The following is a 24,229-nucleotide window of genomic DNA, read 5'->3' on the forward strand; positions in this document are numbered from 1 at the left end:
GCAGTATGTTTGTGTAGTTTGAGACATTTTATTGTTATTATTTTGGCTACATTTACAAAACAGGGAAATCTATTTTGTGATTACCTTCTGCAAGAAAAAAAGATTAGGAAGAGGGCTAGATTAGTTTATTTACTCTTTCTTCACATAACAGAGAAATATTTTGTCTTTCTAGCATCATGACCTAGGAATTTAAGTTAAATCTTTGAAAGTGTAATGGAATTAGAAACTGTTCCATTTTTTAAATTCCTCCTCCTCACCTCCATTTCTTGTTACCAATATTGTCCTGCTGTTTGCATTTCACCTCTAATGCTTAGAATGTGCCTGACTCTGCGATAACCACAGGAAAGCAATTGCTGCTTAAATGAAAATACACAAGAATACAGTGAGGTGCAATCCCCAGCAATTATTTCAAATGCAAGAATAAATAGAAAGTAGAGGAAGGTCTGTGCTTTGCTGTTAAGGAATCTCATATATGTGTTAATATTGGTAGAATGTCAGCTTCCTCCAATTTGTTCTCTAACAGTCCTGCTGAGTTATCTTCTCTGTCTTTTTCAGGTTACTAAATTGGGAGGGTGGAATGGGCATGGCTTGAAGTAGTATTTATCTTATATCAGCAAAAAACATCTGTGACTCATTATTGGGTGCATTGTGTACTGCAAAGGCCCAGGTTCCTTGAGACAGGAAAGGAATAAACTGCTTAAACCTCAGTTCACATTTGCTTTAGATGAGAAGACAAATATGAACTTTCTCCCTTTTGGACAGCCTAGAACCGTGATGGCGAACCTATGACACGCATGCCACAGGTGGCACGCAGAGCCATTTGTGCTGGCATGCGAGCTGCAGGCAAACTTACCTCACTGGGCATGTGCGTGCCTCACAGCTGATTTTCGGCCAGTTTGAGGCTTTTTGGCCTCCCAAAGGCTTGAGGAAGGCTTCTGCAGGCTTTGCAGGCGAAACTAGCCCCATTTTGTCACTTCTCGTTTTCCGAAAATACCAGAAGTGACGATATGGAGCTAGTTTTCAGCCTGCAAAGCCTGCAGAAGCCTTCCTCAAGCTTTGGGAGGCCAAAAAAGGCCTCAAACCGGCCGAAAATCAACTGTGAGGTGCAGTGCAGGTAAGGAGGTGGTGGGGTGGGTGGGTGGGTATTACGCGCACATGCGTAGGGGCGGGGGGGTGCAGATTGCCTTCTGGGTGCTGGCACACGAGCGCGAGCGTGCAGGCGCACATACAATTTTTGGCACAGGAGCCCAAAAAGGTTAGCCACCACTGGCCTAGAATAATTCCCCATCAGAAACATTGCTTGAAGCTCTGCAGTCTGGTGTCAAGGTCTCTTGTGATCCAGAGTGATCTTTTTTTCTTTTGTTGGTGAGATATTCCTTAGCAGTATTCAAAACTTTATTGTATTTGACATTTTCTCAAATTACATTTCTGCCTTGGACTCAAACTTCTTTTACCTGACCAGTGACTTTGTTGTGTCTCTTCATCTTGTTCCTCAACCTCTGATGCTCGTTGATTCATTTCCATAGATGAGTGAATGCAGCACTTTTGGAGCTACCCAGCCTATTCAGAAACTATTACTATCAGAAGTACATAATTTTTTTCCAGATGTTTGTTTATTGGTCCTTTGAGTGACATGTGTTAGGAATATGAGTCACCTAACAGCTATTTGGGTTAGAAATATATAAACCAGGATAAACATTTTAAAACTGTATCTTTGAGAAAATGCAAAACTGTAATTAGGCGTGGTTTCTCAAACGGCCATAAAATGGAGCCAGAAATCTGGTTTGTATTAGTCTTAGTCTCAGAAGAGAGTGTGTCTGAATGAGTATCTCTGTTTCCTTCTGTTGGAAAGTATTGCTGTTCCTCCATTTCTTCTAATTGACTGATATTACTGGATTTGATGTAAGTCTGAAACTGAACTGTTTATGATACTGGAATTTGATATTTGGATTATCCCTGGATTGAAAACTGACTGATTTACTTGTCAGTGACTTTGGACTGCTTATTTTGAACTTTGCTTAAACCTTTCTGGAAGTAAAAACCTACATTTACTCTACAGTGTATCTGTGTTCTGTATGTGTATTATTCAAACACTACTCTCAAATACGTCTCCCTGTATGCGCTCATTCTCCTAACGGGGAATTACTTCAACAACATGCCTGGGCAGATCATGGAGAGCTAACCACAGTACATGTTAGTCCTTTACTTATGAGATAGTCACTTCTCCTTTGTGGGTTTTTTTCCCCCAAGAGGGCTAAAGGCCAGGTAAAGACAAAGCTTCAGTGAACAATGATTGGATTGCTTGATTTGGATTGGATTGGATTGCTTGATTTGGACACATTAGGAAATCCAGTTCTGATAGTTTCTGTTTTATGTTATGGACTGAGATCTGGGCTGGGTGAATGTGTAAAGTGAGTGCATATAAAAGAGACAAAGATCTTGGCTCGAGGGAGAATTAACTTTGATCAGCTTTTTCAGGGACTAGATCTCCTGATTTGTATCTTTTCCTTTCAACTTCTAGGTCTTTGACATGTATTATGTATGTGCACTATAACAACATTTAGAATTCTTAAAGAACCAGGAAAAGTTTTCTCCTCTTGAGTAAACCATTGGCAGAGATATTTCTCTGGAAAAAAGTGAGTAGAGCCAGCATACCTACTCAGCTTTCCCCAGGATGGGCAAGTTTTTTTAAATCCTTTGTGTGCTTTACAACCTCAAAGGTTGAAAGCATGAAAACATCTGGAAGGTACCAGAATGGATTCCTTTCTTTTCTACCCTTAAGTCTCCCCACACAATAAAGCTTCTCAGAGGGTTGCATTCTGGCTTTGTATGATTTCCACAGTCAGATGACTTGCTATCATGGACAAGGAGGCATACTGTCATAAGGCCTCAGCATGTACAGAGTGTGGTGTGGAACCTTATTAGGATTCCACAGATTCTAACTTTGGATGAAAAGGAAGCCTACTGCTAATCAAATACTTTTCAAAGTAAAATGTATAGCTGTTTAGATTGAACAGAAGTATTGTGTTAGCCATTTTGTGCTAAGCCGATTGAAATAATCTTTGATGGGAAGTGTGTATAAATCACTGCAGCTGCCCAACTGTTGTGCACACCAAGAATCAAAATTATTCAGTTGCTTACCTCCCAAATGATTGGCCATAAACACTGGCTTAGTTGTAATGACATTGTTGCTCACAATGTGCCCAGAAAGCCAATTATGAGAAATATAAACCACATGACTATCAGCCCCCAGGAAACACAAATATTATTAAGGTTGGTTATAAACAGTTAAGATCTGTAACACAATACATACTTTGTGGCATCCAAGTTTGGATTCTATTAGCGCATACAATTTCTTGGTTATTTAGATTTTGAAGATTAATGCTGAGTACTCCAAGAATAGTTGTCACCTAAATAATAATCAGAGCTGCAATGGCAACTGACTTGTCCTAATGCTACCTCCTACGCCATTAGTTATGCATTTGAAAGTTATTCTTCCTTACAGCAGAGGAACAGCATGTCTTTTGACCTGCAGTCTTAAGGAATTAATCAACTGAATGAATAAATTGAACTTGGCGGTATGAATTATATTTTGGATTTTAAATCTCTAGGATTTAAGAACTCTGGGATGCCCATGCAAATGCTTATTCTTCTTTGGGAAGGAACCAACCTATTTCAGTTTCTATCTTTCAGCTGAAGCTGGTGAACCATCCAGGAGGGCAGCTGTGTAAGCAAAACTAATTGCCAGCCTTCAACTGCATCCATTTATGAGAAGGCCTCTGGGTTCATATTGGCAACTTTAGAAAATAACGAAAGCTGATAGACTGTCCTTAGCTTTCTCCAAAAGCAAACTAAATAAACTGTGCTATGCTGATATGATGAAAAGCTAAGTAGTCAGTAAGAGAGCTGAGAAGCAATCTGATGCATTTGTTTTTTTCTTTTCTTTTTAATAAATGATATTTTGTTGTTGGTCAAAACTCATTTTGTAAATAGTTAAGCTCACAGTTTGATGAGAAGACAATATATTTGCAGAATCCCAATAGTGCTATGAGCGCCAAAAGATCACCTATCCCTGTATCACAAAGAGGATGCCTGCAGAATATGCTGGTGGATAGGTGTACTTGTGTTGCAACGTTGCTTAGAAGTATGAAAGGTGGGCATTATATTGGGCATTGCACTGGCACAGTTGTGGACACCTCTGGCTGTACCATACCTGTGTGAGATAGCTGCACAGAATACAAAGTATATGGATTTATGACTCAGAGGCAATCTTCTCCCTTAACAACTTTAAACAGTGGTATGCAGAACTACTACTACAACCACCACCACCTCTGCTCTGTAAGATTAAATGTAGTCTCATCTCCAATTGATTTCCCATGGCTCTCTTAAAAGATGGAAACATCATTCCAAAGGCCAGAGTCTTTTAAAATCACACTTTTATAATAGATTAACATTTTAAAAGAAAAATAAAGTCAGCTATGTCAAATGCCCAAGAACTTTGGTTCTATTCAAGCCCCTCTAGATTACAAGTGTTTCCCCTTAAAGATGCATTGTTCAAAGCTTAAGCTATTAAAAGCCAAGTCAGCCTCAAAGCCTTCACATCTTTCTGTGAGGTTCCCTTCCCATCAATGCAAAGACGTTCAAGAAACAAATGCTTGCTCAATAGCCCTCATCCCCAAAACCAATAAAAGAAAAATAACATGGATAATAATCATTACAGCACAAATGAAAGGTAATAGAGGTTCCAAGTCATTTCCCGTTTGGCTGCCTGCCACAATTCTAGTGATGCCTAATCATGAAAGATAATGGATTGTATTGATTCAAATGTCACTCCTCTGGTACTGTCGATACCTCCACCCTACACCCCCACCCCAAAAGCATCTGCGACTGACATTTTTTTTCTTTTACATTACAGTACCCTTCTGTCACATCATTTAAAAACACAAGAATTTGCAAATCAGGCAAAAGAAGGAATAGAAATCTTTCCCTTTTGCTGCAGCATACAAGGAGATCTGAACATAAGAAACCCAGATTATTAAAAGCAGTTACTTTTCTCCACAATCCTTCAAAATTGCTTTCCAATCGGTTACCTCTTGCAAGCTTACAACAATCTTGTAAGATTCATTGGAATGAGGCAGGGGAAAAAGAACAGCCAAAGGAAAACCAGTGGATTTTTATAGGTAAAGAAAGATTTGAAGAGCCGATGCAAATGCAATTCTATGAAACAGATTTTGTACCTTGCCTAGAATTCACTTAGTATGTGCTGAATGTACGTAACACACTGCCCTGTAATCTACTTGAGGAGATGTTAGGCTATCAATTCTGGGACAGTGTAGTTTGGGGCTCAACATCAAGCAACCCCAGAAAAGTGGATGAATAAATCAAATTAAGTTTATACTTGCCCACAGAGACAGTGAGATCTTTTTCCAATGTATTCAAGCAGAATGTAAACCATCGTACTTTCATTTGGGTAGGGTAAAATAGGCCCTATGACATCAATGATCCCTTTCAAGTTCTAGGAATTAGTGAAACCATGGTATGTGTGCCATGTAAACTCAGCACAACACTTAGTAGGGAGAATCATAAAGTATACAAAACTGTTTTAAAAAATCCAGTTGGTTGCATTTTCCTTTTGGAGAAAAGTTGCTAGGTAAACCATTATTTCATCTTCATACATATATTTTACATTTTAGTTTTTTTAAAAAAATATGTTCAGAATAAGAAGACAGGCCTATCAAAGACAGCCTTTGTTGGGACTTATGTTCAGTTTTTTAAGAGTGCCCTAAACAGTGATGGCAGTTGTGAAATTAGTACTCTCCCCAAATGCATTCTTACAAATACTATAGGTTTCAACTGAAAAAATACATGTCAAGCATTTATAATATCATATCAGGTGATTTAAAAAAATCACATTGGGGAAAAAATCACTTGCAAAAAAATTGTATAAATGCCGTCTAAAATTATATCTATTAAAGAAAGTTTGTCTAAAAATGTGTCTGAAATTATGCATTTTTCTTTAAAATTGCAAATTAATGCAGCTGTAGAAGGAAATGAATGTAAGGTTTTAAAAAGGCAAAATTAAGTGAAATTGAAATTCACAATTCATACAGCCATCATTAACATGTTTTTTCTTGCTTGGATGTTTGAAGTTGATGACGTGTGGCAACGTTCATTTTCTTTGGATGTCTCATGTCCAGGGATTATGAAGTAAATGTGGTGGTGCACTTACCAGAGTTAGTCAGCTACTGCACCCTACAAAGCTTTGATAGTCTCCTCTTAGACAATGATAAGCCACCATGTATTAACCACATGTGAGCATGCAAAACCAACAGTGATGGTTAAATTCCTGAATCCATTCTGACACATCTTCAACATTTTTTAGGAAGTTATGATTTGGTGATCAACAAAACTGAAGTAGAGCATTTATTACCATTCCTGAAACTTTTTTTTTGCATCTCTTAAACTTCAAGAATAATGAGGTGATTGTACAATAGTAATAATAATAATAAATGCAAAGCTTTGACCATCCTATTGACAAACACAGTTAAGCCTTCTGTCCCCTTTTCTTGCAAAATGCACTTCTTTTGAAAGGAAACAAGAAGATATTTTAGCTGCTGATTTTGGTAAGCATCTTGTTAATTGCTTGCTTCACATGAGTAGTGGAACTTCGCCTCCGAGTCTTGCCTTGAACCATTTTCCGGCGTCGCACTTCCCGGCAAAGCTCGTAAAAAGCTTCCATAATGTTGCCTTCTCCTGTACACGCAGAGCATTCATAAAAGGCGCAAGCTAGTTCCGTGGCCAGCTTCTCCCCTTCTTCAGTGCTGACCTGCCTGGAGTGATCCAAGTCTGCTTTGTTCCCCACTAGGATCAAAGTAACGTTCTTGGGTTTTTTGACTTCATCCAACAAGTTCTTTAGGGGAAGGACTTCTTCAAAGCTGCCTCTATCTGTGATATCATACACCAGCACGAATCCTTCACCCCATCGTACGTGTCCTTCCTTCTGAATAACATCCTCCTATTTCAAAAAAGAGACATAGAAAGAAGGAAGTTATTTTGCAGAACCACAGGAGACAAGATTCGTATAGATATTAGGGACCTCTGCATAGCAGAGTTTCTATGTGATATTCTTTTGGGGAAATTCTCTGGGGTCTGGTATTAAATGCACATGGACACAAAGCTGCACAAAGCAATGTTCTCTTAGATTCTTGTGGAGAGAAACATTAAAAGTCCTCTGTTTGCTCCACATCCAAGAGAATATCACCAGAACTTAAATATATTTGTTCCCAATTTTAGACCACTGTATTATTCTAACATCCTGGCTTTTTTTTTTTTTTTACGATAATAGTTCTCCCCCTTTGAGCTTTGCATGGCCTGGCTATTGTGGTCAGACTAAGTTACACTAATTGATGGTTGTTCTAAGGAATGGAATATGAATCTCATCTATACAATTGAGAAATATTTGCACTGAGGATGAAAATAGCCATACACATCTGGCTGAAGAATTGTCTTTATGATTTGAAGATTATTTTTGAAGTTGGCGCTGGCTTCTCTAGGTATGGTGAACCTATGTTTTTCAGAAGCTGATGAATTGCATGTTAAGATTTAAAATTTAATATTTAGTAGCTGGAGCCGTGGGTTGTGCAGTGAGCCAAAATACACAATTGTGGTTGATTGGTTGGAGAGTGCGGGCTCCTCTGTGAGGAAAACTGCTGTGATTGGTAGCTGTGGGTGTGAAGGGGGCATTTCACTTTTTCCCGCCTTTTTTCTTCTGTGTGCCCTGTGATTTACCTCATGATGCTCCCCTCCTATTTGCCTATCTAGTTTGTTGCGTATATTGATGCAAAATATATTTATTTAGATAAAACTACAAGTAGGTGTCAGTCTCTATGGCTTCATTTGGACACCTACTGCACAATTCTCTGACATTGCAACTTCCAGCTGCTCCAATTAACAGAGGTTGTGTTTTTTAAAATGTTCTGCTTTGTAATATTCTAACTTTGAAATAGCCCATTTAAAGGTTGATCCATTTCCATTAAATTCAGAACAGTTATTCTGAGATTAGAATGTGACATTCTGAAATTAACTAAATAACAGAATTAACAGAATTGGAAAGGATCTTGTAGGTCATCTAGTCCAACCCCTAGCCCAAGCAAGAGACCCTACACCATTTCTGACAAATGGCAGTCCAATCTCTTCTTGAAAGCCTCCAGTGATGAAGCTCCCACAACTTTGGATGACAAGCTGTTCCATTGGTTGATGGTTCTAATTGTCAGGAAATTCCTCCTTAGTTTTAGGTTGCTTCTCTCCTTGATTAGTTTCCACCCATTGCTTCTTGTCCTGCCCTTAGGTGCTTTGGAGAATAGCTTGACTCCCTCTTCTTTGTGGCAGCCCCTTTGTGGCAGCCCCTGAGATATTGGAGTCTCCCCTAGTTCTTTTCATTAAACTACACATACCCAGTTCCTGCAACCGTTCTTTATATGTTTTAGCCTCCAGTCCCCCTAATTATCTTTCCTGCTCTTCTCTGCATTCTTTCTATTATAAATCAGAACATTCTGACTGCAAAACATATTGTACTTTTTGATTAGGCAGCAGGTCCAAGGGGAGAGCAATACTGGAGATTGTCGTTTGGCATTATCTGGAGAGCTACAGGTTCCATATCCTTTAGTTTTGCATATAAACAGGTTTTTTTAAAAACACGTCCAAGTTTTATTACTTCAGCTACAACGATATAAGCCACTGCATCTGAAAGTTAAGATTTGTAAAACTGAATGCAAGATAAAAAAAAAACTATTTGTGGGGAAAAAATTTGCAGCAAATATCATACCATTTAAAAAATACCTTGATAAATATTTCAATCCCATTACTGCCAACATGCAAATATCATACCATTTAAAAAATACCTTGATAAATATTTCAATCCCATTACTGCCATAAGCATGTGACATTTCAGTAAATTCAGTGCAACCTTCATTGGATTTTGCTTTCCATTTTCACTCTGGCATTCAGCTGTTGCTAAGACAGATCTCTGACATCTGGTCTGCCTTGCAAAATTATTATCTACTCGGAACTTTGCTACATTTAATTTGTGTGTGTGAAATGTGAAATGATGTGATAATTAAACCATTTTTCAAATATTACTCTTCATCATCGTAAACACATGGAGGGAAAAAACACTATAAGGGGTTGCTGACTTCATCTTTCATGCTCTTCTGTTAGTGGTAAATGATAAAATATCAGTGCCTCTTTATTCCAATTGGGAATACGAATGTTTGCCAATTCTTTCTTTTCCATAATTTTCCTAGTGAGTGGAGAGCTGTGCCACTAGATTCCAATGACAGAGGCAGATTTCTTTATCTATCTGATTAATGTCAGTGGAGAATTACATTTCTATACTGGATGAAATTCCCTTAGAAATGACTTATTTTCCTGTACTTTTTCATACAGGTCAGACTTCTATTTCCTCCAATTGCTTATGAGCAACATTGTTGGAGGGGGGCAGTGAAGGAAAGAGAGAAAAGGGAAGGGAGGAAGGGAAGAAAGAAAGAAAGAAAGAAAGAAAGAAAGAAAGAAAGAAAGGAAGGAAGGAAGGAAGGAAGGAAGGAAGGAAGGAAGGAAGGAAGGAAGGAAGGAAGGAAGGACAGCTTTCTGTTTTTCTCTAAACCAATTCCAATTTATCTATAGTTTTTTAAAAACGTGATTTCCAGAAAGGGGCACAATACTAGTTCAAAAATAGTAGTAACATTATATGCAAGTTGAAAAATATTAGTTTGATTGGAAGACTTTATTGAACTCTATGCTCAGATGTACTCTGTATAGACCAGGGATGCAGTTTTATCTTTGTTTGTATTCTTGTTTTTTAAAAGCCCCTCCTCATTTTATTTATTTATATAGGATCTCCCAAGTCAATCATATATAAACCAGTCCCCCTGGACTTGGTTGGGCTTACTCTCAAGAGCACTGAGACAGGATGGAATCTTTAGATTCTATGGAGTGAAACATCCCATAATAATGTTTCTTAAAACTGCCCTAGCCCACATTTTTCTACAACAGACTTATATGCAAGGATTCATAATCAGACGTCTCAGAGATGTTCCTTTCTAAAAAATTATTTAAAGCAGTTGTATAGGCACCAACTCAAACTAACTCTTTTACCTCTTTTCCTACTCATAAGATCATTTTGGTATGAGGAAAAAAAAAACCACATAGGGGAATATTTAATACCTATATATCCACTCTAACAGCCCTAATTACAGCTCCTGGGGCCAATTCCTCATTTCAGTTCAGGTTTAGTCCTACTCTGTCTTTCAGAAATATTTGGAAGGAAACTATAATTCTCCTTTTTCATCATCATTTGGTCTCTAAGACATCACTTCCTTTGGAACTTTTACAGAATCATAATTTTCCATAATTTTCCTAGTGAGTGGAGAACTGTGCCACTAAATTCCAATGACAGAGGCAGATTTCTTTATCTATCTGATTAATGTCAGTGGAGAATTACATTTCTATACTGGATGAAATTCCCTTAGAAATGACTTATTTTCCTGTACTTTTTCATACAGGTCAGACTTCTATTTCCTCCAATTGCTTATGAGCAACATTGTTGGAGGGGGGCAGTGAAGGAAAGAGAGAAAAGGGAAGGGAGGAAGGGAAGAAAGAAAGAAAGGAAGGAAGGAAGGAAGGAAGGAAAGAAGGAAGGAAGGAAGGAAGGAAGGAAGGAAGGAAGGAAGGAAGGACAACTTTCTCTGTCACTTTTGTTTTTCTCTAAACCAATTCCAATTTATCTATAGTTTTTAAAAAACGTGATTTCCAGAAAGGGGCACAATACTAGTTCAAAAATAGTAGTAACATTATATGCAAGTTGAAAAATATTAGTTTGATTGGAAGACTTTATTGAACTCTATGCTCAGATGTACTCTGTATAGACCAGGGATGCAGTTTTATCTTTGTTTGTATTCTTGCTTTTTAAAAGCCCCTCCTCATTTTATTTATTTATATAGGATCTCCCAAGTCAATCATATATAAACCAGTCCCCCTGGACTTGGTTGGGCTTACTCTCAAGAGCACTGAGACAGGATGGAATCTTTAGATTCTATGGAGTGAAACATCCCATAATAATGTTTCTTAAAACTGCCCTAGCCCACATTTTTCTATAGCAGACTTATATGCAAGGATTCATAATCAGACGTCTCAGAGATGTTCCTTTCTAAAAAAATTATTTAAAGCAGTTGTATAGGCACCAACTCAAACTAACTCTTTTACCTCTTTTCCTACTCATAAGATCATTTTGGTATGAGGAAAAAAAAAACCACATAGGGGAATATTTAATACCTATATATCCACTCTAACAGCCCTAATTACAGCTCCTGGGGCCAATTCCTCATTTCAGTTCAGGTTTAGTCCTACTCTGTCTTTCAGAAATATTTGGAAGGAAACTATAATTCTCCTTTTTCATCATCATTTGGTCTCTAAGACATCACTTCCTTTGGAACTTTTACAGAATCATAGGACTGGAAGGAATTTGGTGGTCTTGTAGTCAACCCCCTGCAGTCTATTCTTGAAAACCTCCAGTGATGGATACCCACAATCTCAGGAGACCAGCTATTCGATTGATTAATTTTATCACAGTCAGAAAAGTAATTCTTATTTCTAGGTTGGTTGCATATGCACCAAAGACAAATTCCTTATGTGTCCAATCACATTTGGCCAATAAAAAATTCTATTCTATTCTATTCTATTCTATTCTATTCTATTCTATTCTATTCTATTCTATTCTATTCTATTCTATTCTATTCTATTCTATTCTATTCCTATTCCTATTCCTATTCCTATTCCCTTCCCTTCCCTTCCATTCCATTTAACAAGCTTTCACCAATTACTTCTTGACCTGACCTCTAGTACTTTGGAGAATGTCAGCTCCCCTTTTCTTTGTGACAGGCCCTCAAGTCTAGTTATCATTTAGCCTCCAGATACTTTATTACCTTTGTTGCTCTTCTCTGCACACTTTCCAAGGTCTCGATATCTTTTTTGTATCATGGTGACCAAAACTGGATTCAGTATTCACACCAGCATGGTGTAAAATAGTACTATCACATCTTGTTGTCTTGACACTATCCCTCTGTTGATGCAGTTTAGGACTGCATTGGCTCTTTTGGCAGCTGTAGCACACTGCTGACTCATACCTAAGTGGTAGTCCACTAGGACACCTACATCCCTCTCACAGTTATTACTGTTGAGTCAGGTACCGCATATTCCATACCAGTGCATTTGGTTTTTCCTTCCTAAGTACAGGACCTCATGTTTCTCACCAATAAACTGCATCTTGTTGGAGAGGGCTCAATGCTCAAGTCTGTCAAAATCCTTCTGGATCTTCAGTCTATCTAAAATATTGAATATTCCTTCCCAATTTGGTGCCATCTTCAAATTTGATGAGTTCCCCTTCTATCCCCTTGTCCAGATCATTTATGAAGATGTTGAAGAGTACTGGCCCAAGACCGAACCTTGAGGTACCCATCTGCATGCTTCTTGACATTCTCTTATTTTGCTTGGACTAATAAGCATGTAAACCAACAAAAATCAGTTGAAATTTCTGCTGTTGTAAGGAACCCTAAAGCTACCAAGAATATGAAGCTTCCCTCTCATACTCTCTCACAGTTGGCCTACTATTTTTTTTATTATACTCCTTTGTCCCTTTAATAATATTTCTCTTATAATATTTCACGCGTAAATACTTGACAAATTTCCCCTAGTGTTAATTATAGTTTTCTGGCATTGGCATTTTGCTACAGGGATCAGCAGTCTTCTTACCTGCCCAGCTGTATCTAGTATTTCCATGGAAACAACTTCATCATCAATGGTGGCTTGATGACGATAAGTGGACTCTTTAAAAAGGGAAGATAAATAGTACATTAAAAGGAAACAATCAGAAAGTATGGTGCATTTCTTTATTCCCTGCTCCAAAAATAGAAAAATAGATACCAAAATGTTCATCTGAGAAACCCAAATAGTATTTTTCTTTATGCAAAAAAACTGATTGTCAAAAATATGTAAAGAAGGAAAAGTTCATTAGAACACCTACCCCTGAAGAAATGTGGACAAATATATAAAAATGTGCACAAATATTGCTATGAGCCATTGATTTTTTAAAAATAGGGTCCCTGCAAGCAACTAAACCCACCTTTGAGCTGATTAAATCAGAATCTTGGCTATGATAAGAAGTGACAGCTTGTCCTTAGCTTCATGGAACAGTTCTTTTTTTTTTTTTTTTAACACTGACAGTGTTTATATTTTTGCCCTTTGAGTCAATGTTGGCTCCCAGGAACTGCTCAGATTAGTCTCTGCAATCTTTTGGGCAAGATTTTCAGAAATGGTTTGCCACTGCCTTCTTTCCAGGGCTGGGACAGAGGGACTGGCCCAAGGTCACCCAACAGAAAAGAATTTGTGTAGCTCAAGTTTGAACTGTGAAGTCCTTGCTGTTCTTTGAGGTTGGCTGGGACCATGTCACATCTTCAATGCTAGAGCAGAGGGGAGTTTGCTCTCCAAGTCCACCCAGCTGGTATGGTAACTCATGGTGTCCCAATTTCTAGCTTTGTGCTATACAAATGGATTCTTAAATGACTCTAGGCTTTGTTTCTATCTCTCAGTCTAATTGTCAGCCCAGGAGATTTTAGAACAGAGTTTCCCAATGTGTGGTAAACACATCTTTGTTGTTTCCTAAGATATTACATATGATTTCCGGTGCAGATGCCAAAAAGCAAAGTTCAACAAAAATGACCCCAAATTGAGGCAATCAGTTCATCTTACATCATTTCCCATGGAATTTCAGTTGGAAAAACCATGCAATTCAGCTGTCTTGCATCATTTAACCTAGTATTTTTTTAAATTAATTTTTATTTAATTTGGGGATCTTGTTATAGTCAATAAATTGGGGTGTTTCATGTACCAAGGCTTTTGTAATGCTACAGAGATCTGTATAAAGGGAAAAATTGGGGACTGTTATTTTAGAGTAAATGGAAAATCAAAAAATGCATTCCAATTTGTGTCCCTGTAAAGATGGAAAGGAAAGGATATAATTGTAATGTATTATACATTCGGAGAAGGTAATGCAATACATGTGACTTTTTCCCTGGCATTAGTTTGGACCTTCTGCCACTGTCATTATTCAAATGATAGACTTGCATTTGATTATGTTTGGTCTTGTTCCCTGACTGGCTTAAGAGCCAATATTCTGGAATATGTTAAAGCTAATACTTCAAATATTTAGATCCATATTTGAGATATTTGTTTGGTGTTCATTTAAAAGCAGCAACAACACTGCAGGATGGAGAATTCTGCATCATACAGCATCACACCTCTCTCTTTCCCACTGACCTTATTAATTTATTCTAAATTGCCAGTTGCACCTCATTGACATAAAACAAAAACAAGAGAAAAACATTAAAAGGAGACTGGGGAAAAGAAAACAAAGTAATTTCCCCTGCACTGCTGTGAATTGTCTGGTTAATGAATTTGTTGCAGAATAAATAACATATAAATAACAGTGTAGCCTTCTGTGTCTCTCTTCCAAGTTATTCTGTGCTAATAGGATAAATACCTAGAGCTAGTGTAGTTGTGAAGCAACAACTGGGTGGGTAAATGAGGTGCAATATCATGAAAAAACAAAGCAAAACCTGTGGTATCCTTAAAGCTGACTTTAAAAAAGGCAGTCATGGCTGTACCATCTAAACTTCAGCTATGTGATCTACATAGAAGAAGGTGGAGCTTCAATTGCACTATTTTGTCTGCTATCTTGAGCTCTTGACCAGATCCTACACACATTTCTATCTGTGTATCCTCCCACAAATGCAGAGGCCCTCTCCAGTGAAATTCAGAATAATCAACATTTGGGGAGTTAGTCCTTCAAACCCAGTCGTGCTAAAGCCAGAGCTGAAGATGGATGCAGAGAATCTTATCTGTCACTTCAGTAAGCAGTTTTTTTTGGCTGAATGGGAATGCTTGACATGTGGTGTAATGGTATGTAAGAATGACTTTGGGAGACAGAAGGAAGAACCATAGAGTGGCCGGCTAGAGATTTCTGGCAGTTAAACTCAGCAAGTCTTAAAGTTGCCAACTTTGGAGATCCTGTCGGACTAGATGGGTTTTTTTTGGTCCATGGGCAGAGTCCCCGGGGGGGGGGGGGGGGGCCGCTGAGGCACTTCCGGTGGCGGGCTCAGCAGGGAGGTAGGGCGCAGCCCCGCCCTGGGCCGGGGACCGCCGGGTTTCGGGTAGAGTGGCCTTGCAGTTGTGGGCTCTAGGGTGAGGGAGTCACCCCTGAAAAGACAGCCTAGCCATTTTTTCAGGGGTCAAAAAAAAAAATAAGGCCTGGCCTTATTTTGTGAGAAGCACGTAGCAGCTGAGTCTACAGAGGTGATAGGGGCATGTCAAACATGTCAGAAGGGAAATTGTCTATGGAGATTCTCAGTCATCTAGGTCATGGTTGTTTCAAAGGTGCTTTTTTAAAAGAGGCAACTGGACTTTCTTGTTTTTTCTTTGAAGACGTTTCGCTTCTCATCCAAGAAGCTTCTTCAGCTCTGACTGGATGGTGGGGAATGGAAAGCTTTATATTCCTTGCAGACAGCTAGCCATTTGCATTTTTTTAGAGAGTCATTGAAGGTTTATCTGTGTCCTCAGTGTCACCTGAGTAATGCAAATGGGCGTGGAGCCTTCTTGGAACTGCTGGAAGGACTGTATTGTAGACTGGAAATAGATGGTGCCATATCTCTCCCCCTCTGTTGCGAGAGTTCAGTTTTGACATGCATGGCCTCTTTGACCCTCTTTCAAACCAATGGTCCTCTCTGTCCAAAATGTGGACTTTGCTGTCTTCAAAAGAGTGGTCTTTGCCTTTTAAATGCAGATGGACTACTGAATCTTGTCCGGTCTCCTATGTTGTGCCATGAGTTTATGAAGTGGTTGTTTTGTTTCCCCAATGTACAGATCTGTACATGTCTCACTGTATTGTACTCCATATACCATGTTGCTCAGTTTGTCCAGTTTGCCTCTTGAAAAATAAAAGCACCTTTGGGACATGTCAGAAGGGACTCTGCCTAGTTGTTTGGACTGTAAAAGAAATGGAGGAGAGATTGTACTTTCAGATTTGCAAGATTCTCTTAAACCTTACAATAAAAATAAGAGCTAGTACTCCTGAGTCCGCTTCTTGTCTGGACTACCTCACAAAGCTGACATTGAGCAAGAAGTGTCGAAATCTAAGAAACCAAATAAGAGATGAATATAGATTTTAGGGGTCAGAACTTAAACGTCTTGGCAAATGCTTCCATCTTTACTAAGGGAAACAGAATACCCCCAAAAAAGTGTGCATGTGAGGGAGGGAAATGAATGATTGCTTTGAATATATTCTTTCTTTTTTAAAAATGACACTCATTTGTTCCTTTCAGATTTTGTTTGCTTGGTTGAAAACATGGTCTATGACTATGAGTATCCATCATCAAAAATTATAGAGAAAACAGGTTTTTGTAAGCTACATACACAACAACTTTTAATTTCTTATGGGATTGCAAAAGGTCAACTAAAGTTTTGGGCAACATCAGCAGAAGTATCATTTCTAAATCAAAGGAAGTCATAGTTTCACTTTCTCTGCATGGATCAGATCCTACTTCAAGGATTGTGTATAGTTTTGGGTACCACTCTTTAAGAAGGATTTGAACAATAGAGAAGATAATAAATGTCAGTCTGGCCACGGAGTTGAGCAGCTCAAGCTACTCAACTCCAGCACAGAGGCTGCTCTACAGAGGCCACAACCATCTCATTCTCCTTATCTAGAATTCAGCTTCACAAACTAGATTTCACATTCTGGTATCTGTGTAGCAGTGTCTTTGAAAGCCACAATAATCTCCTGGATGACTACAGCTCTTTGCCACTCCACAGTTTATAATACTTGCAGTTATAAAAGTCAAAGGGACATTTCAAGCTGACATTTAAGAAAACAACACACATATATACACACTATACATATCATTGCCAAAAAAGAACTCTTGTTAGCTTAAATATTGGCTTATTTCTAGTGACTCTGGCAGCCTTTCACAAATCAGTTAAATTATATTTAGTTTGTGGATGTCAGTGCCATATGCTTGGAGTCTAAAAGAATTGCCAGAAAAAAAAGTATGAGACAAATTTTGACTATAATTAATTACTCTAAGCCACTATTCATTTTCAAGCAGACCACAATATCAAGAGCCAATTCTTGGGTTTTAGAGAAATTTGGAGAATCTGAATCATCAAGAAGAGGAGGATATAAGTATTTTTTTAAAAAAATCTAGATTGTACCCTGTCCCTTAGAGATGAATTTATTCTGCATCATACTCCAAATTTAACTATAATTGTCTTGTTGGGGTTACATCAGTTCAAAGTTGCATTGGCTAGTGTATCAGCAGGGAAGAATATTTTAACAGCATATGGCTTGGCTATCTACAGAAAAATTGGGGTGGTTTTCATCAAAGTGTCAGCTTATGGCATTATTAATACAATGAGTTTTAGATTGGATGTTGTACTCTGTTCTTAAAAAATGGAGCAAAATCATACGCCAAGCCAACTTTGGGTCAACAAAAAATAAGTTCTTTTACATTTATACTAGTATATATGTGTGGTGTGCCAGTTGCACCCATTCCGGGTTCATGAGGCTCTACTCACAGTTACTCATGCCCTGGTGACCTCAAGAATGGACTCCTGGGACACACTTTAGATGTGGCTGCCCTTGAAGAACATCTAGAAATTTTCATTAGTGCAAAGTGCAGCAGTAAAAGCAGTTATGAGTGTGTCTAGAACAATACATGTTATATCTCTGCTTTGCAACTGTAATGGTTGCCAATTTGCTTCTGGGTTTTTTAAGGTCCTGTTTTTGACTTTTAAAGCTTCACATGGCAAGAGGCACCTCTCCACAATTACATCTACCTATCCTATGGGGTCTGGCAGGAGGGGAATATTATGGATTTCTTCTGCTAAAGAATTCTATCTTATGGGACTCAAGAGGCAAGCCTTTTTCTGTCACAGCACCCACCCTTTGGAACAAGTTAGATTGGCCCCAACCCAATTGGCCTTCAGGGAATCCTTAAAACATAGTTTTTCAAGCAGGACTAGGGATCCCATGGAAATAGGAAACCCATAATTCATAGTCCTACAGTCTTATTTGTTTTTCTGTTTGTTTTCAATTGTTGTTTTAGCTTTGTTTTTAACTATTTCATTGTATGCTGCCCAGAGACAGCTTGTGAAATAGGCAGGTACATAATTTTAATCAAATAAATATAATGTGAATTAGGCCTATGTTCACATATTGGTAGTCTCATTTACCCTGTGCTTCTGCTAGTCATGAGGAAGTGAGCTGCATCTAAGCTCAGTCCTTGATTTACAATTTTACTTTTGAATTTGATTACCAGCAGCGAAACCTGCAAAAATGAGAGACAGAGGTAGACATTTCAAAGGACTTTTGAAGAAAGGGGAAAGAAGTTCACGGCTACAAGAACAGCAACCATATCTACTTCTATGAACACACTATTTAAAAGAGTTTTTAAAGAAGAAACACGTAAGAGGCAAAGAATAATAATTTGAATACTAGAAAATAAAATAGAAGTTGTGAGCTGAAAGAGAATGAAAACAGAGATGAAAACTAAAGTGGGAATACAAATAAGCCAAGAGATGAAAAATGACCCGGATAATGATCCATTACTGGATTTACAAAAGAGAGAGCTATTAAAGCTGAGAAGAAATTCCCAAGAAAATTTGGATGGAGATCAGATCTTATGACAGCATCTTAAATGAAGCAAAGATTAAAAACGATGGGATCAAAGGGAATGAGTATGAAGTTGACTTGCTTGATCAGGGTAAAAACAAGAAATACATTTATAATGTTCTAAGAACCTTTTATGGACTTTTTGCTAATCCTGGAAAAGAAACATTAATAATTTGGGGAATGGTTGATGGATAAGGCTTGAGATATGAGAAGAAGTAATTTATGTAATGTCATATCAAATGGGATAGACTAATATTAAACTTGCTTGCACTTTTTAAAAATAAAGATAAAGAAGATCAGAAGTAACTTCTTTTTTCTTTTTTTGTCTGCACTTTTTCCTTTCCTTTTTTTCTATTGTTTTGTTTCTCTTATATTTCGGATGGTTTAATTTTCTTTTACTATTGTTAAAACCTTTAATGAAAAGTAATTCATCAATGCTTTCCTCACACAAAAAAAATTAAAGATGATTTCAGGGGGCATTTCACTCACCCCTGTCCAAAGCAGTTATTTTGCACCAAGCGTATTTTCTACAGTACTCTAATTTTTAAATAATATTGAAGAGATTGCATCAGACTCAAGAGTGATACCGCTATTTGCCGGCGTATAAGACGACCCGGCGTATAAGACGACCCCCACCACCACCGGAAACGCCCTCCAGAAATCCCGGGGCTGCAGCGGCAGGGCAGAGTGCCAGGGTCCGTGGGAAGAGCGGGAAGGCTGCAGCCTCGGGCGGAGCGAGGCGAGCGGGATGAAGCGGAAGCGACGCAGGGGATCCAGGAAGCTAGAGGCGCCTTCGCTGCGTCCAACAAGCATCCAGCCGGCAGTGGATATACCGGCGTATAAGACGACCCCCCACTTGGAGGCATGTTTTTCGGGGCAAAAAGTCGTCTTATACGCCGGCAAATACGGTAGTTGTGCAGTCCAAAGACTGGCTCAAAATGTTTAAAATCTGTGAACTTTACGGTAGTTGTCTTTTCATGAAATTGCTTGGTTATTTTGCTTTGTTATGTTAACTATATGATTATGAATAATGAAGCCTGCTCAAATTAAACTTAATTTTTGCAGCTTGACTGCCAAAATGAAAACACAGTCTTAAATGCCAGCATAAAAATCAGGCTATTGGTTCATATTACTGTTTGTTCGGTTTGTTGATAGCTTTCTAGGATTTTTGGGTAAGTGTCTTTTCCACAATTACTAGTGGCTTCTTGAATAGAAATATGCTGGAGATTGAACCTACATGCTAGGATCTATGACAACTCATCGTAGCCAACTCGCCACAGCTAACTCGCTACAGGACAACTCCCTGAAGGGCAAGAGTTACACTAATATCAAAGAACTAGTGGAATAGAATCATTAAAGAAAGGATACAAACAGAGGGACAGAATGAAATGTGAATAGCAAAAATTAAAATATTTTATATTTATTTTAAATAATTAAATAGGATTGTTAAATTGTCCTGCAGCAAGTTGGCCATGGTGAGTTGGCTGTGGCAAGTTGTCCCATTTCCTACATCCCACATGCAAAGGTTATATTTCAAGACTGTTCTAATGAAGTAATGTATATACCTGTGATGGTATATTATTTTTATTTATTTAAGAAAATTTATATGGCCATCCAACTCAACTTTCAGTGACTGTGGGTGGCTTACAAAGGTAGCAATAGCAGTATAAGACACAACAGGAAAAAAAAAACTCACCAAGAGTGGGATCATACTCCCATATGAACCGTTTGGTCAGAAAACGTACAACGAGAGCTATAGGAAAGAAAAACATATCTGGTGAGTTTATGACACATAATAGCCCAAATGGTTTAAAGGTGTACAGTTAAAATAAATTCTCAGTTCAGCTTATTTCTCCAATTTGATAGCCTCTTAATATATCCAACTGGAATACAAAGATGATTCAGGCTGTTAAAGTTCAACAGATTCAGGAAAGTTTGTGTTAATGAACAGGTCTTTATTTAATAGACACAGGCAGATTTTTTAAAAACACAATTTGTACATCTACCCTTTAATGAACCATAGAAGATAGAATAGACTGCCATACACAGTCAAATTTATACTTTTACAATTTGTTTTGAATGTTTTCCATGCTAAACTAAGCATATGACAAATGTATGTTGGATCTGTTCTCACATACATTGCAGTTTCAATTACATTTTGCAAAAATTTCAACTATGAGCATGTTCTGGATTAGAGATTTGACAACTGATCCTCTTGAATTTTGCAAACAACACTTAAAATCAACAGAAACCATAATTGGTTCTGAAAAACTTAATTTAGGGAAAATATAAATTAAATTTAAAGAACAAAAATTCAAAACCATGTAAGGAAATTCATAGCAGTTTAATCGGGTTATTTTTCCCCATAACACAGTCTCACATTTTATTTCGCTGCTAGACATATCCCGGATTTCCTCAAGACAATATATACTATTTTTTCTCCATTTTCTCCTGACAGCAGAGAAAATTGACTTAAATCTTTACTGACAGTGATTCAACACTTGGTGTATTTGATTTGTTAAAAAAAGAGAGAAATGAAAACACATCATGGTTCTCAGCTTTTAGCAGCATCAAAGAAAGAACTGATAAACTCTAATAAGAATGTTTTTTCACGCGTTATGATCTGTTCATCCATCATCAGCAGGAGATGCAAAATCTTGTTAAGAACAGTTTAGTTGAATGAATCATTAACTCTCAAAAAGTTCAAGTAAACACTCTTAATATTAGACCCCAAATTCACATCAAACCTTCTGCAGCTTCCAGAGCTGTAAATCTTTCTTTACAAAGCTTGAGGGTACAATTAACAAAGATAAAAAATGAATTCAGGATCTGTGTATTTACTTAAGATGATACATGGAATATATGTCTAAAAAGATTGTGCAAACCAGCTGCAAATCGCTTGTTAGATTTTCTTCTTGTGTTGCCCCTTGGCTTTTCAAGTTTTGATGGAGATCTATCAATCTTACTCAGTAGTTCATAATCAACAATCCCAGAGTTTCTTTTGCAAAACAGGGTAGCTTGTCTGTGGGACAAGCCTTGCTGGCGCAGTGGTTAGAGTGCAGTACTGCAAGCTACTTCTGCTGCAGCCAGCTGCCTGCAATTTAGCAGATCAAATCTCACCAGGCTTAAGGTTGACTCAGCCTTCCATCCTTCCGAGGTGGGTAAAATGAGGACCCAGATTGTTGGAGGCAATAGGCTGAATTGTAAACTGCTTAGAGAGGGCTGTAAAGCACTGTGAAGCGGTATGTAAGTCTAAATGCTATTGCTATTGCTATCCTTGATGACAGGTAATCCTCAACTTACAACCATTCATTTAGTGAACATTTGAAGTTGCTATTTGCTACAGGACGACTCACCATGTCGAATTCAACAATTCAATTTAATTATTTAAAATTATGTTTAAAATATTTTAATTTTTGTCATTGACATTTTATTTTGTCCCTTCTTTGGCATCCTTTAATGATTCTATTAGACCAGTGGTGGCTAACCTTTTTGGGCTCCTGTGTCAAAAATTGTACGCACGCTAGAGGGCGCACACTTGCGTGCCAACACCCAGAATGCAATGCGTGCCCTACCCACGCCCCCTGCGCATGCGTGCGGAACCCCACCACCACCCCCTTACCTGAACTGTGCCTCACAGTTGAGTTTTCGGCTGGTTTGAGGCCTTTTTTGGCATCCCAGAGGCTTGGAAAAAGCCTCTGCAAGACTTTTCACCCAGAGGCTTGGAAAAAGCCTCTGCAAGACTTTTCAGGATGAATAATAGGCCTGTTTCGTCACTTCCGGTATTGTAGGAAGTGACAAAATGGGCCTATTATTCATCCTAAAAAGCATTTAGAGGCTTTTTCCAAGCCTCTGGGAGGCTGAAAAAGGCCTCAAACCGGCCAAAAAACCAGCTGTGAGATGCGCGCATGCACAGTGAGTAAGTTTGCCTGCAGCTCATGTGCCAGCACAAATGGCTCTGCCATAGGTTCGCCATCACAGTATTAGACTATTCCTTTGATATTAATGTACCTCTTGTCCCATGGCAACTTGTTCCATGGTGAGTTGGCTGTGGCGAGTTGTCATAGACCACACCTTTTGCAGCCTTTTGCCAAGCAAAGCCAATGGGGAAGCCAAATTCACTTAACCATATTACTAACTTAATAACTGCAGTGATTCACTTAACAACTGTGGCAAGAAATGCAGCACAACTCACTTAACAATTGTCTTGCTTAGCAGTGGAAACTTCGGGTTCAATTGTGGTCGTACGCAGAGGACTACCTATATATGAAAATCACCCTTCTCTAATATTACTTTCTACGTGTGTCCAGTTACAAATGCCCTCATCAGGGGTGGGATACGAAAGGGTTAACTACCAGTTCGGGATTTACAAGCTTCCCTGCCCGCTGTGAGCCGCACGTCATTAGCACGTCATTAGCATGCTGCAAGTGAGAAGCAGCCTTTGAAACAGCCCCCTTTTCTTGTTTTTTTAACTGCAGCTGTGCCTCGTTCGGCAGCTGAAGTTGGAAAATCAGGAAATAAAGATCAGGTAAGAGCCCGGCTGGGCGGGTGGGCAAAAACATCAGCAGACATAGAACCGGTTCTATGTCTGCTGCTCTTCAGAGCTACTGGTTCTATAGAGGTGGACAGAACCGGTAGAAACCCACCCCTGGCCCTCATCCACAATAAGGACATTTTCCCTTCCACCTGTGCAACACATCTGAAAATCAATACATTGAGAAAACTATTTCGAAGTATATGGAACAGCATTTTATAAAGTAACATATATAGTATACAGAGCAACATTTTTTTAAAAAAAGAAATAATAAAAAAAGGTGAAAAGTCAGTTTCTAGCACCAATAACTGATTATTAGAAACTCTGCACTTTGCTTGGATGTTGTGCCTATTTAGTATAACTGTGTTTCCCCGAAAATAAGACCCTGTCTTATATTTTTTTGCCATCAAAAAAGGCACCAGGTCTTATTTTCGGGGGATGCCATCCACTAACTAACCTCACTTGCACGTGTCACCCCTGGCCTCCTTTTCGCTGTCAGAGGCCTTCAGGAACTTCTTCTTCTGCAGTCGGCAAGGTTTTTCTGAAGGCCTCTGCAGCCAATAACAGAGCTCCGGATCAATCCAGAGCTTTATTATCAGCTACAGAGGTCTTCAGGAAAACCTTGCCAGCCTTGTTGGCTGCAGATGGACCGGCAAGGCAGGTGTCGGGGTGTGTGAGGCCTGGCTACAACTGTCCAAAGGTAAGTAGGGCATCTCCAACCCCCATCCCCACTCTATCTTAATTTTTATCTGTGCGCTCTGGAGTGGGCGGGATTTTAATTAGGGCTTATTTTGGGGGGAGGGCTAAGCTAGGACTTATTTTCAGAATAGGTCATATTTTGGGGGAAACAGGTATTACTAAATAGTAATATTTAGTAATAATACTAAATTGGTGCAATCAGTTTTATTTGATCAAACTGA

The 24,229-nt window shown here is 38.5% G+C and overlaps 1 protein-coding gene across 2 annotated transcripts in view; it reads right to left on the minus strand.

The window, feature by feature from the left end:
• Nucleotides 1–4,422: 4,422 nt before the first annotated feature.
• The window catches only part of RERG (RAS like estrogen regulated growth inhibitor), a 130,393-nt gene continuing 110,586 nt past the window's right edge, over nucleotides 4,423–24,229 (minus strand). For both annotated transcript variants that reach the window (XM_026678648.2, XM_087968682.1), the window contains exons 3-5: nucleotides 20,472–20,528; nucleotides 12,805–12,878; nucleotides 4,423–7,015 (exon numbers count right to left, since the gene is read on the minus strand). In XM_026678648.2, the coding sequence (XP_026534433.1) occupies nucleotides 6,608–7,015; nucleotides 12,805–12,878; nucleotides 20,472–20,528 (539 nt within the window). In that variant the 3' untranslated portion in view covers nucleotides 4,423–6,607. The remainder of the gene's footprint in view (nucleotides 7,016–12,804; nucleotides 12,879–20,471; nucleotides 20,529–24,229) is intronic.

Source organism: Notechis scutatus, chromosome 6 (assembly GCF_049901735.1).
Source record: "Notechis scutatus isolate UNSWTSFEM ecotype Mainland chromosome 6, rNotScu1.2, whole genome shotgun sequence".
NCBI classification, from domain to species: Eukaryota; Metazoa; Chordata; class Lepidosauria; order Squamata; family Elapidae; genus Notechis; species Notechis scutatus.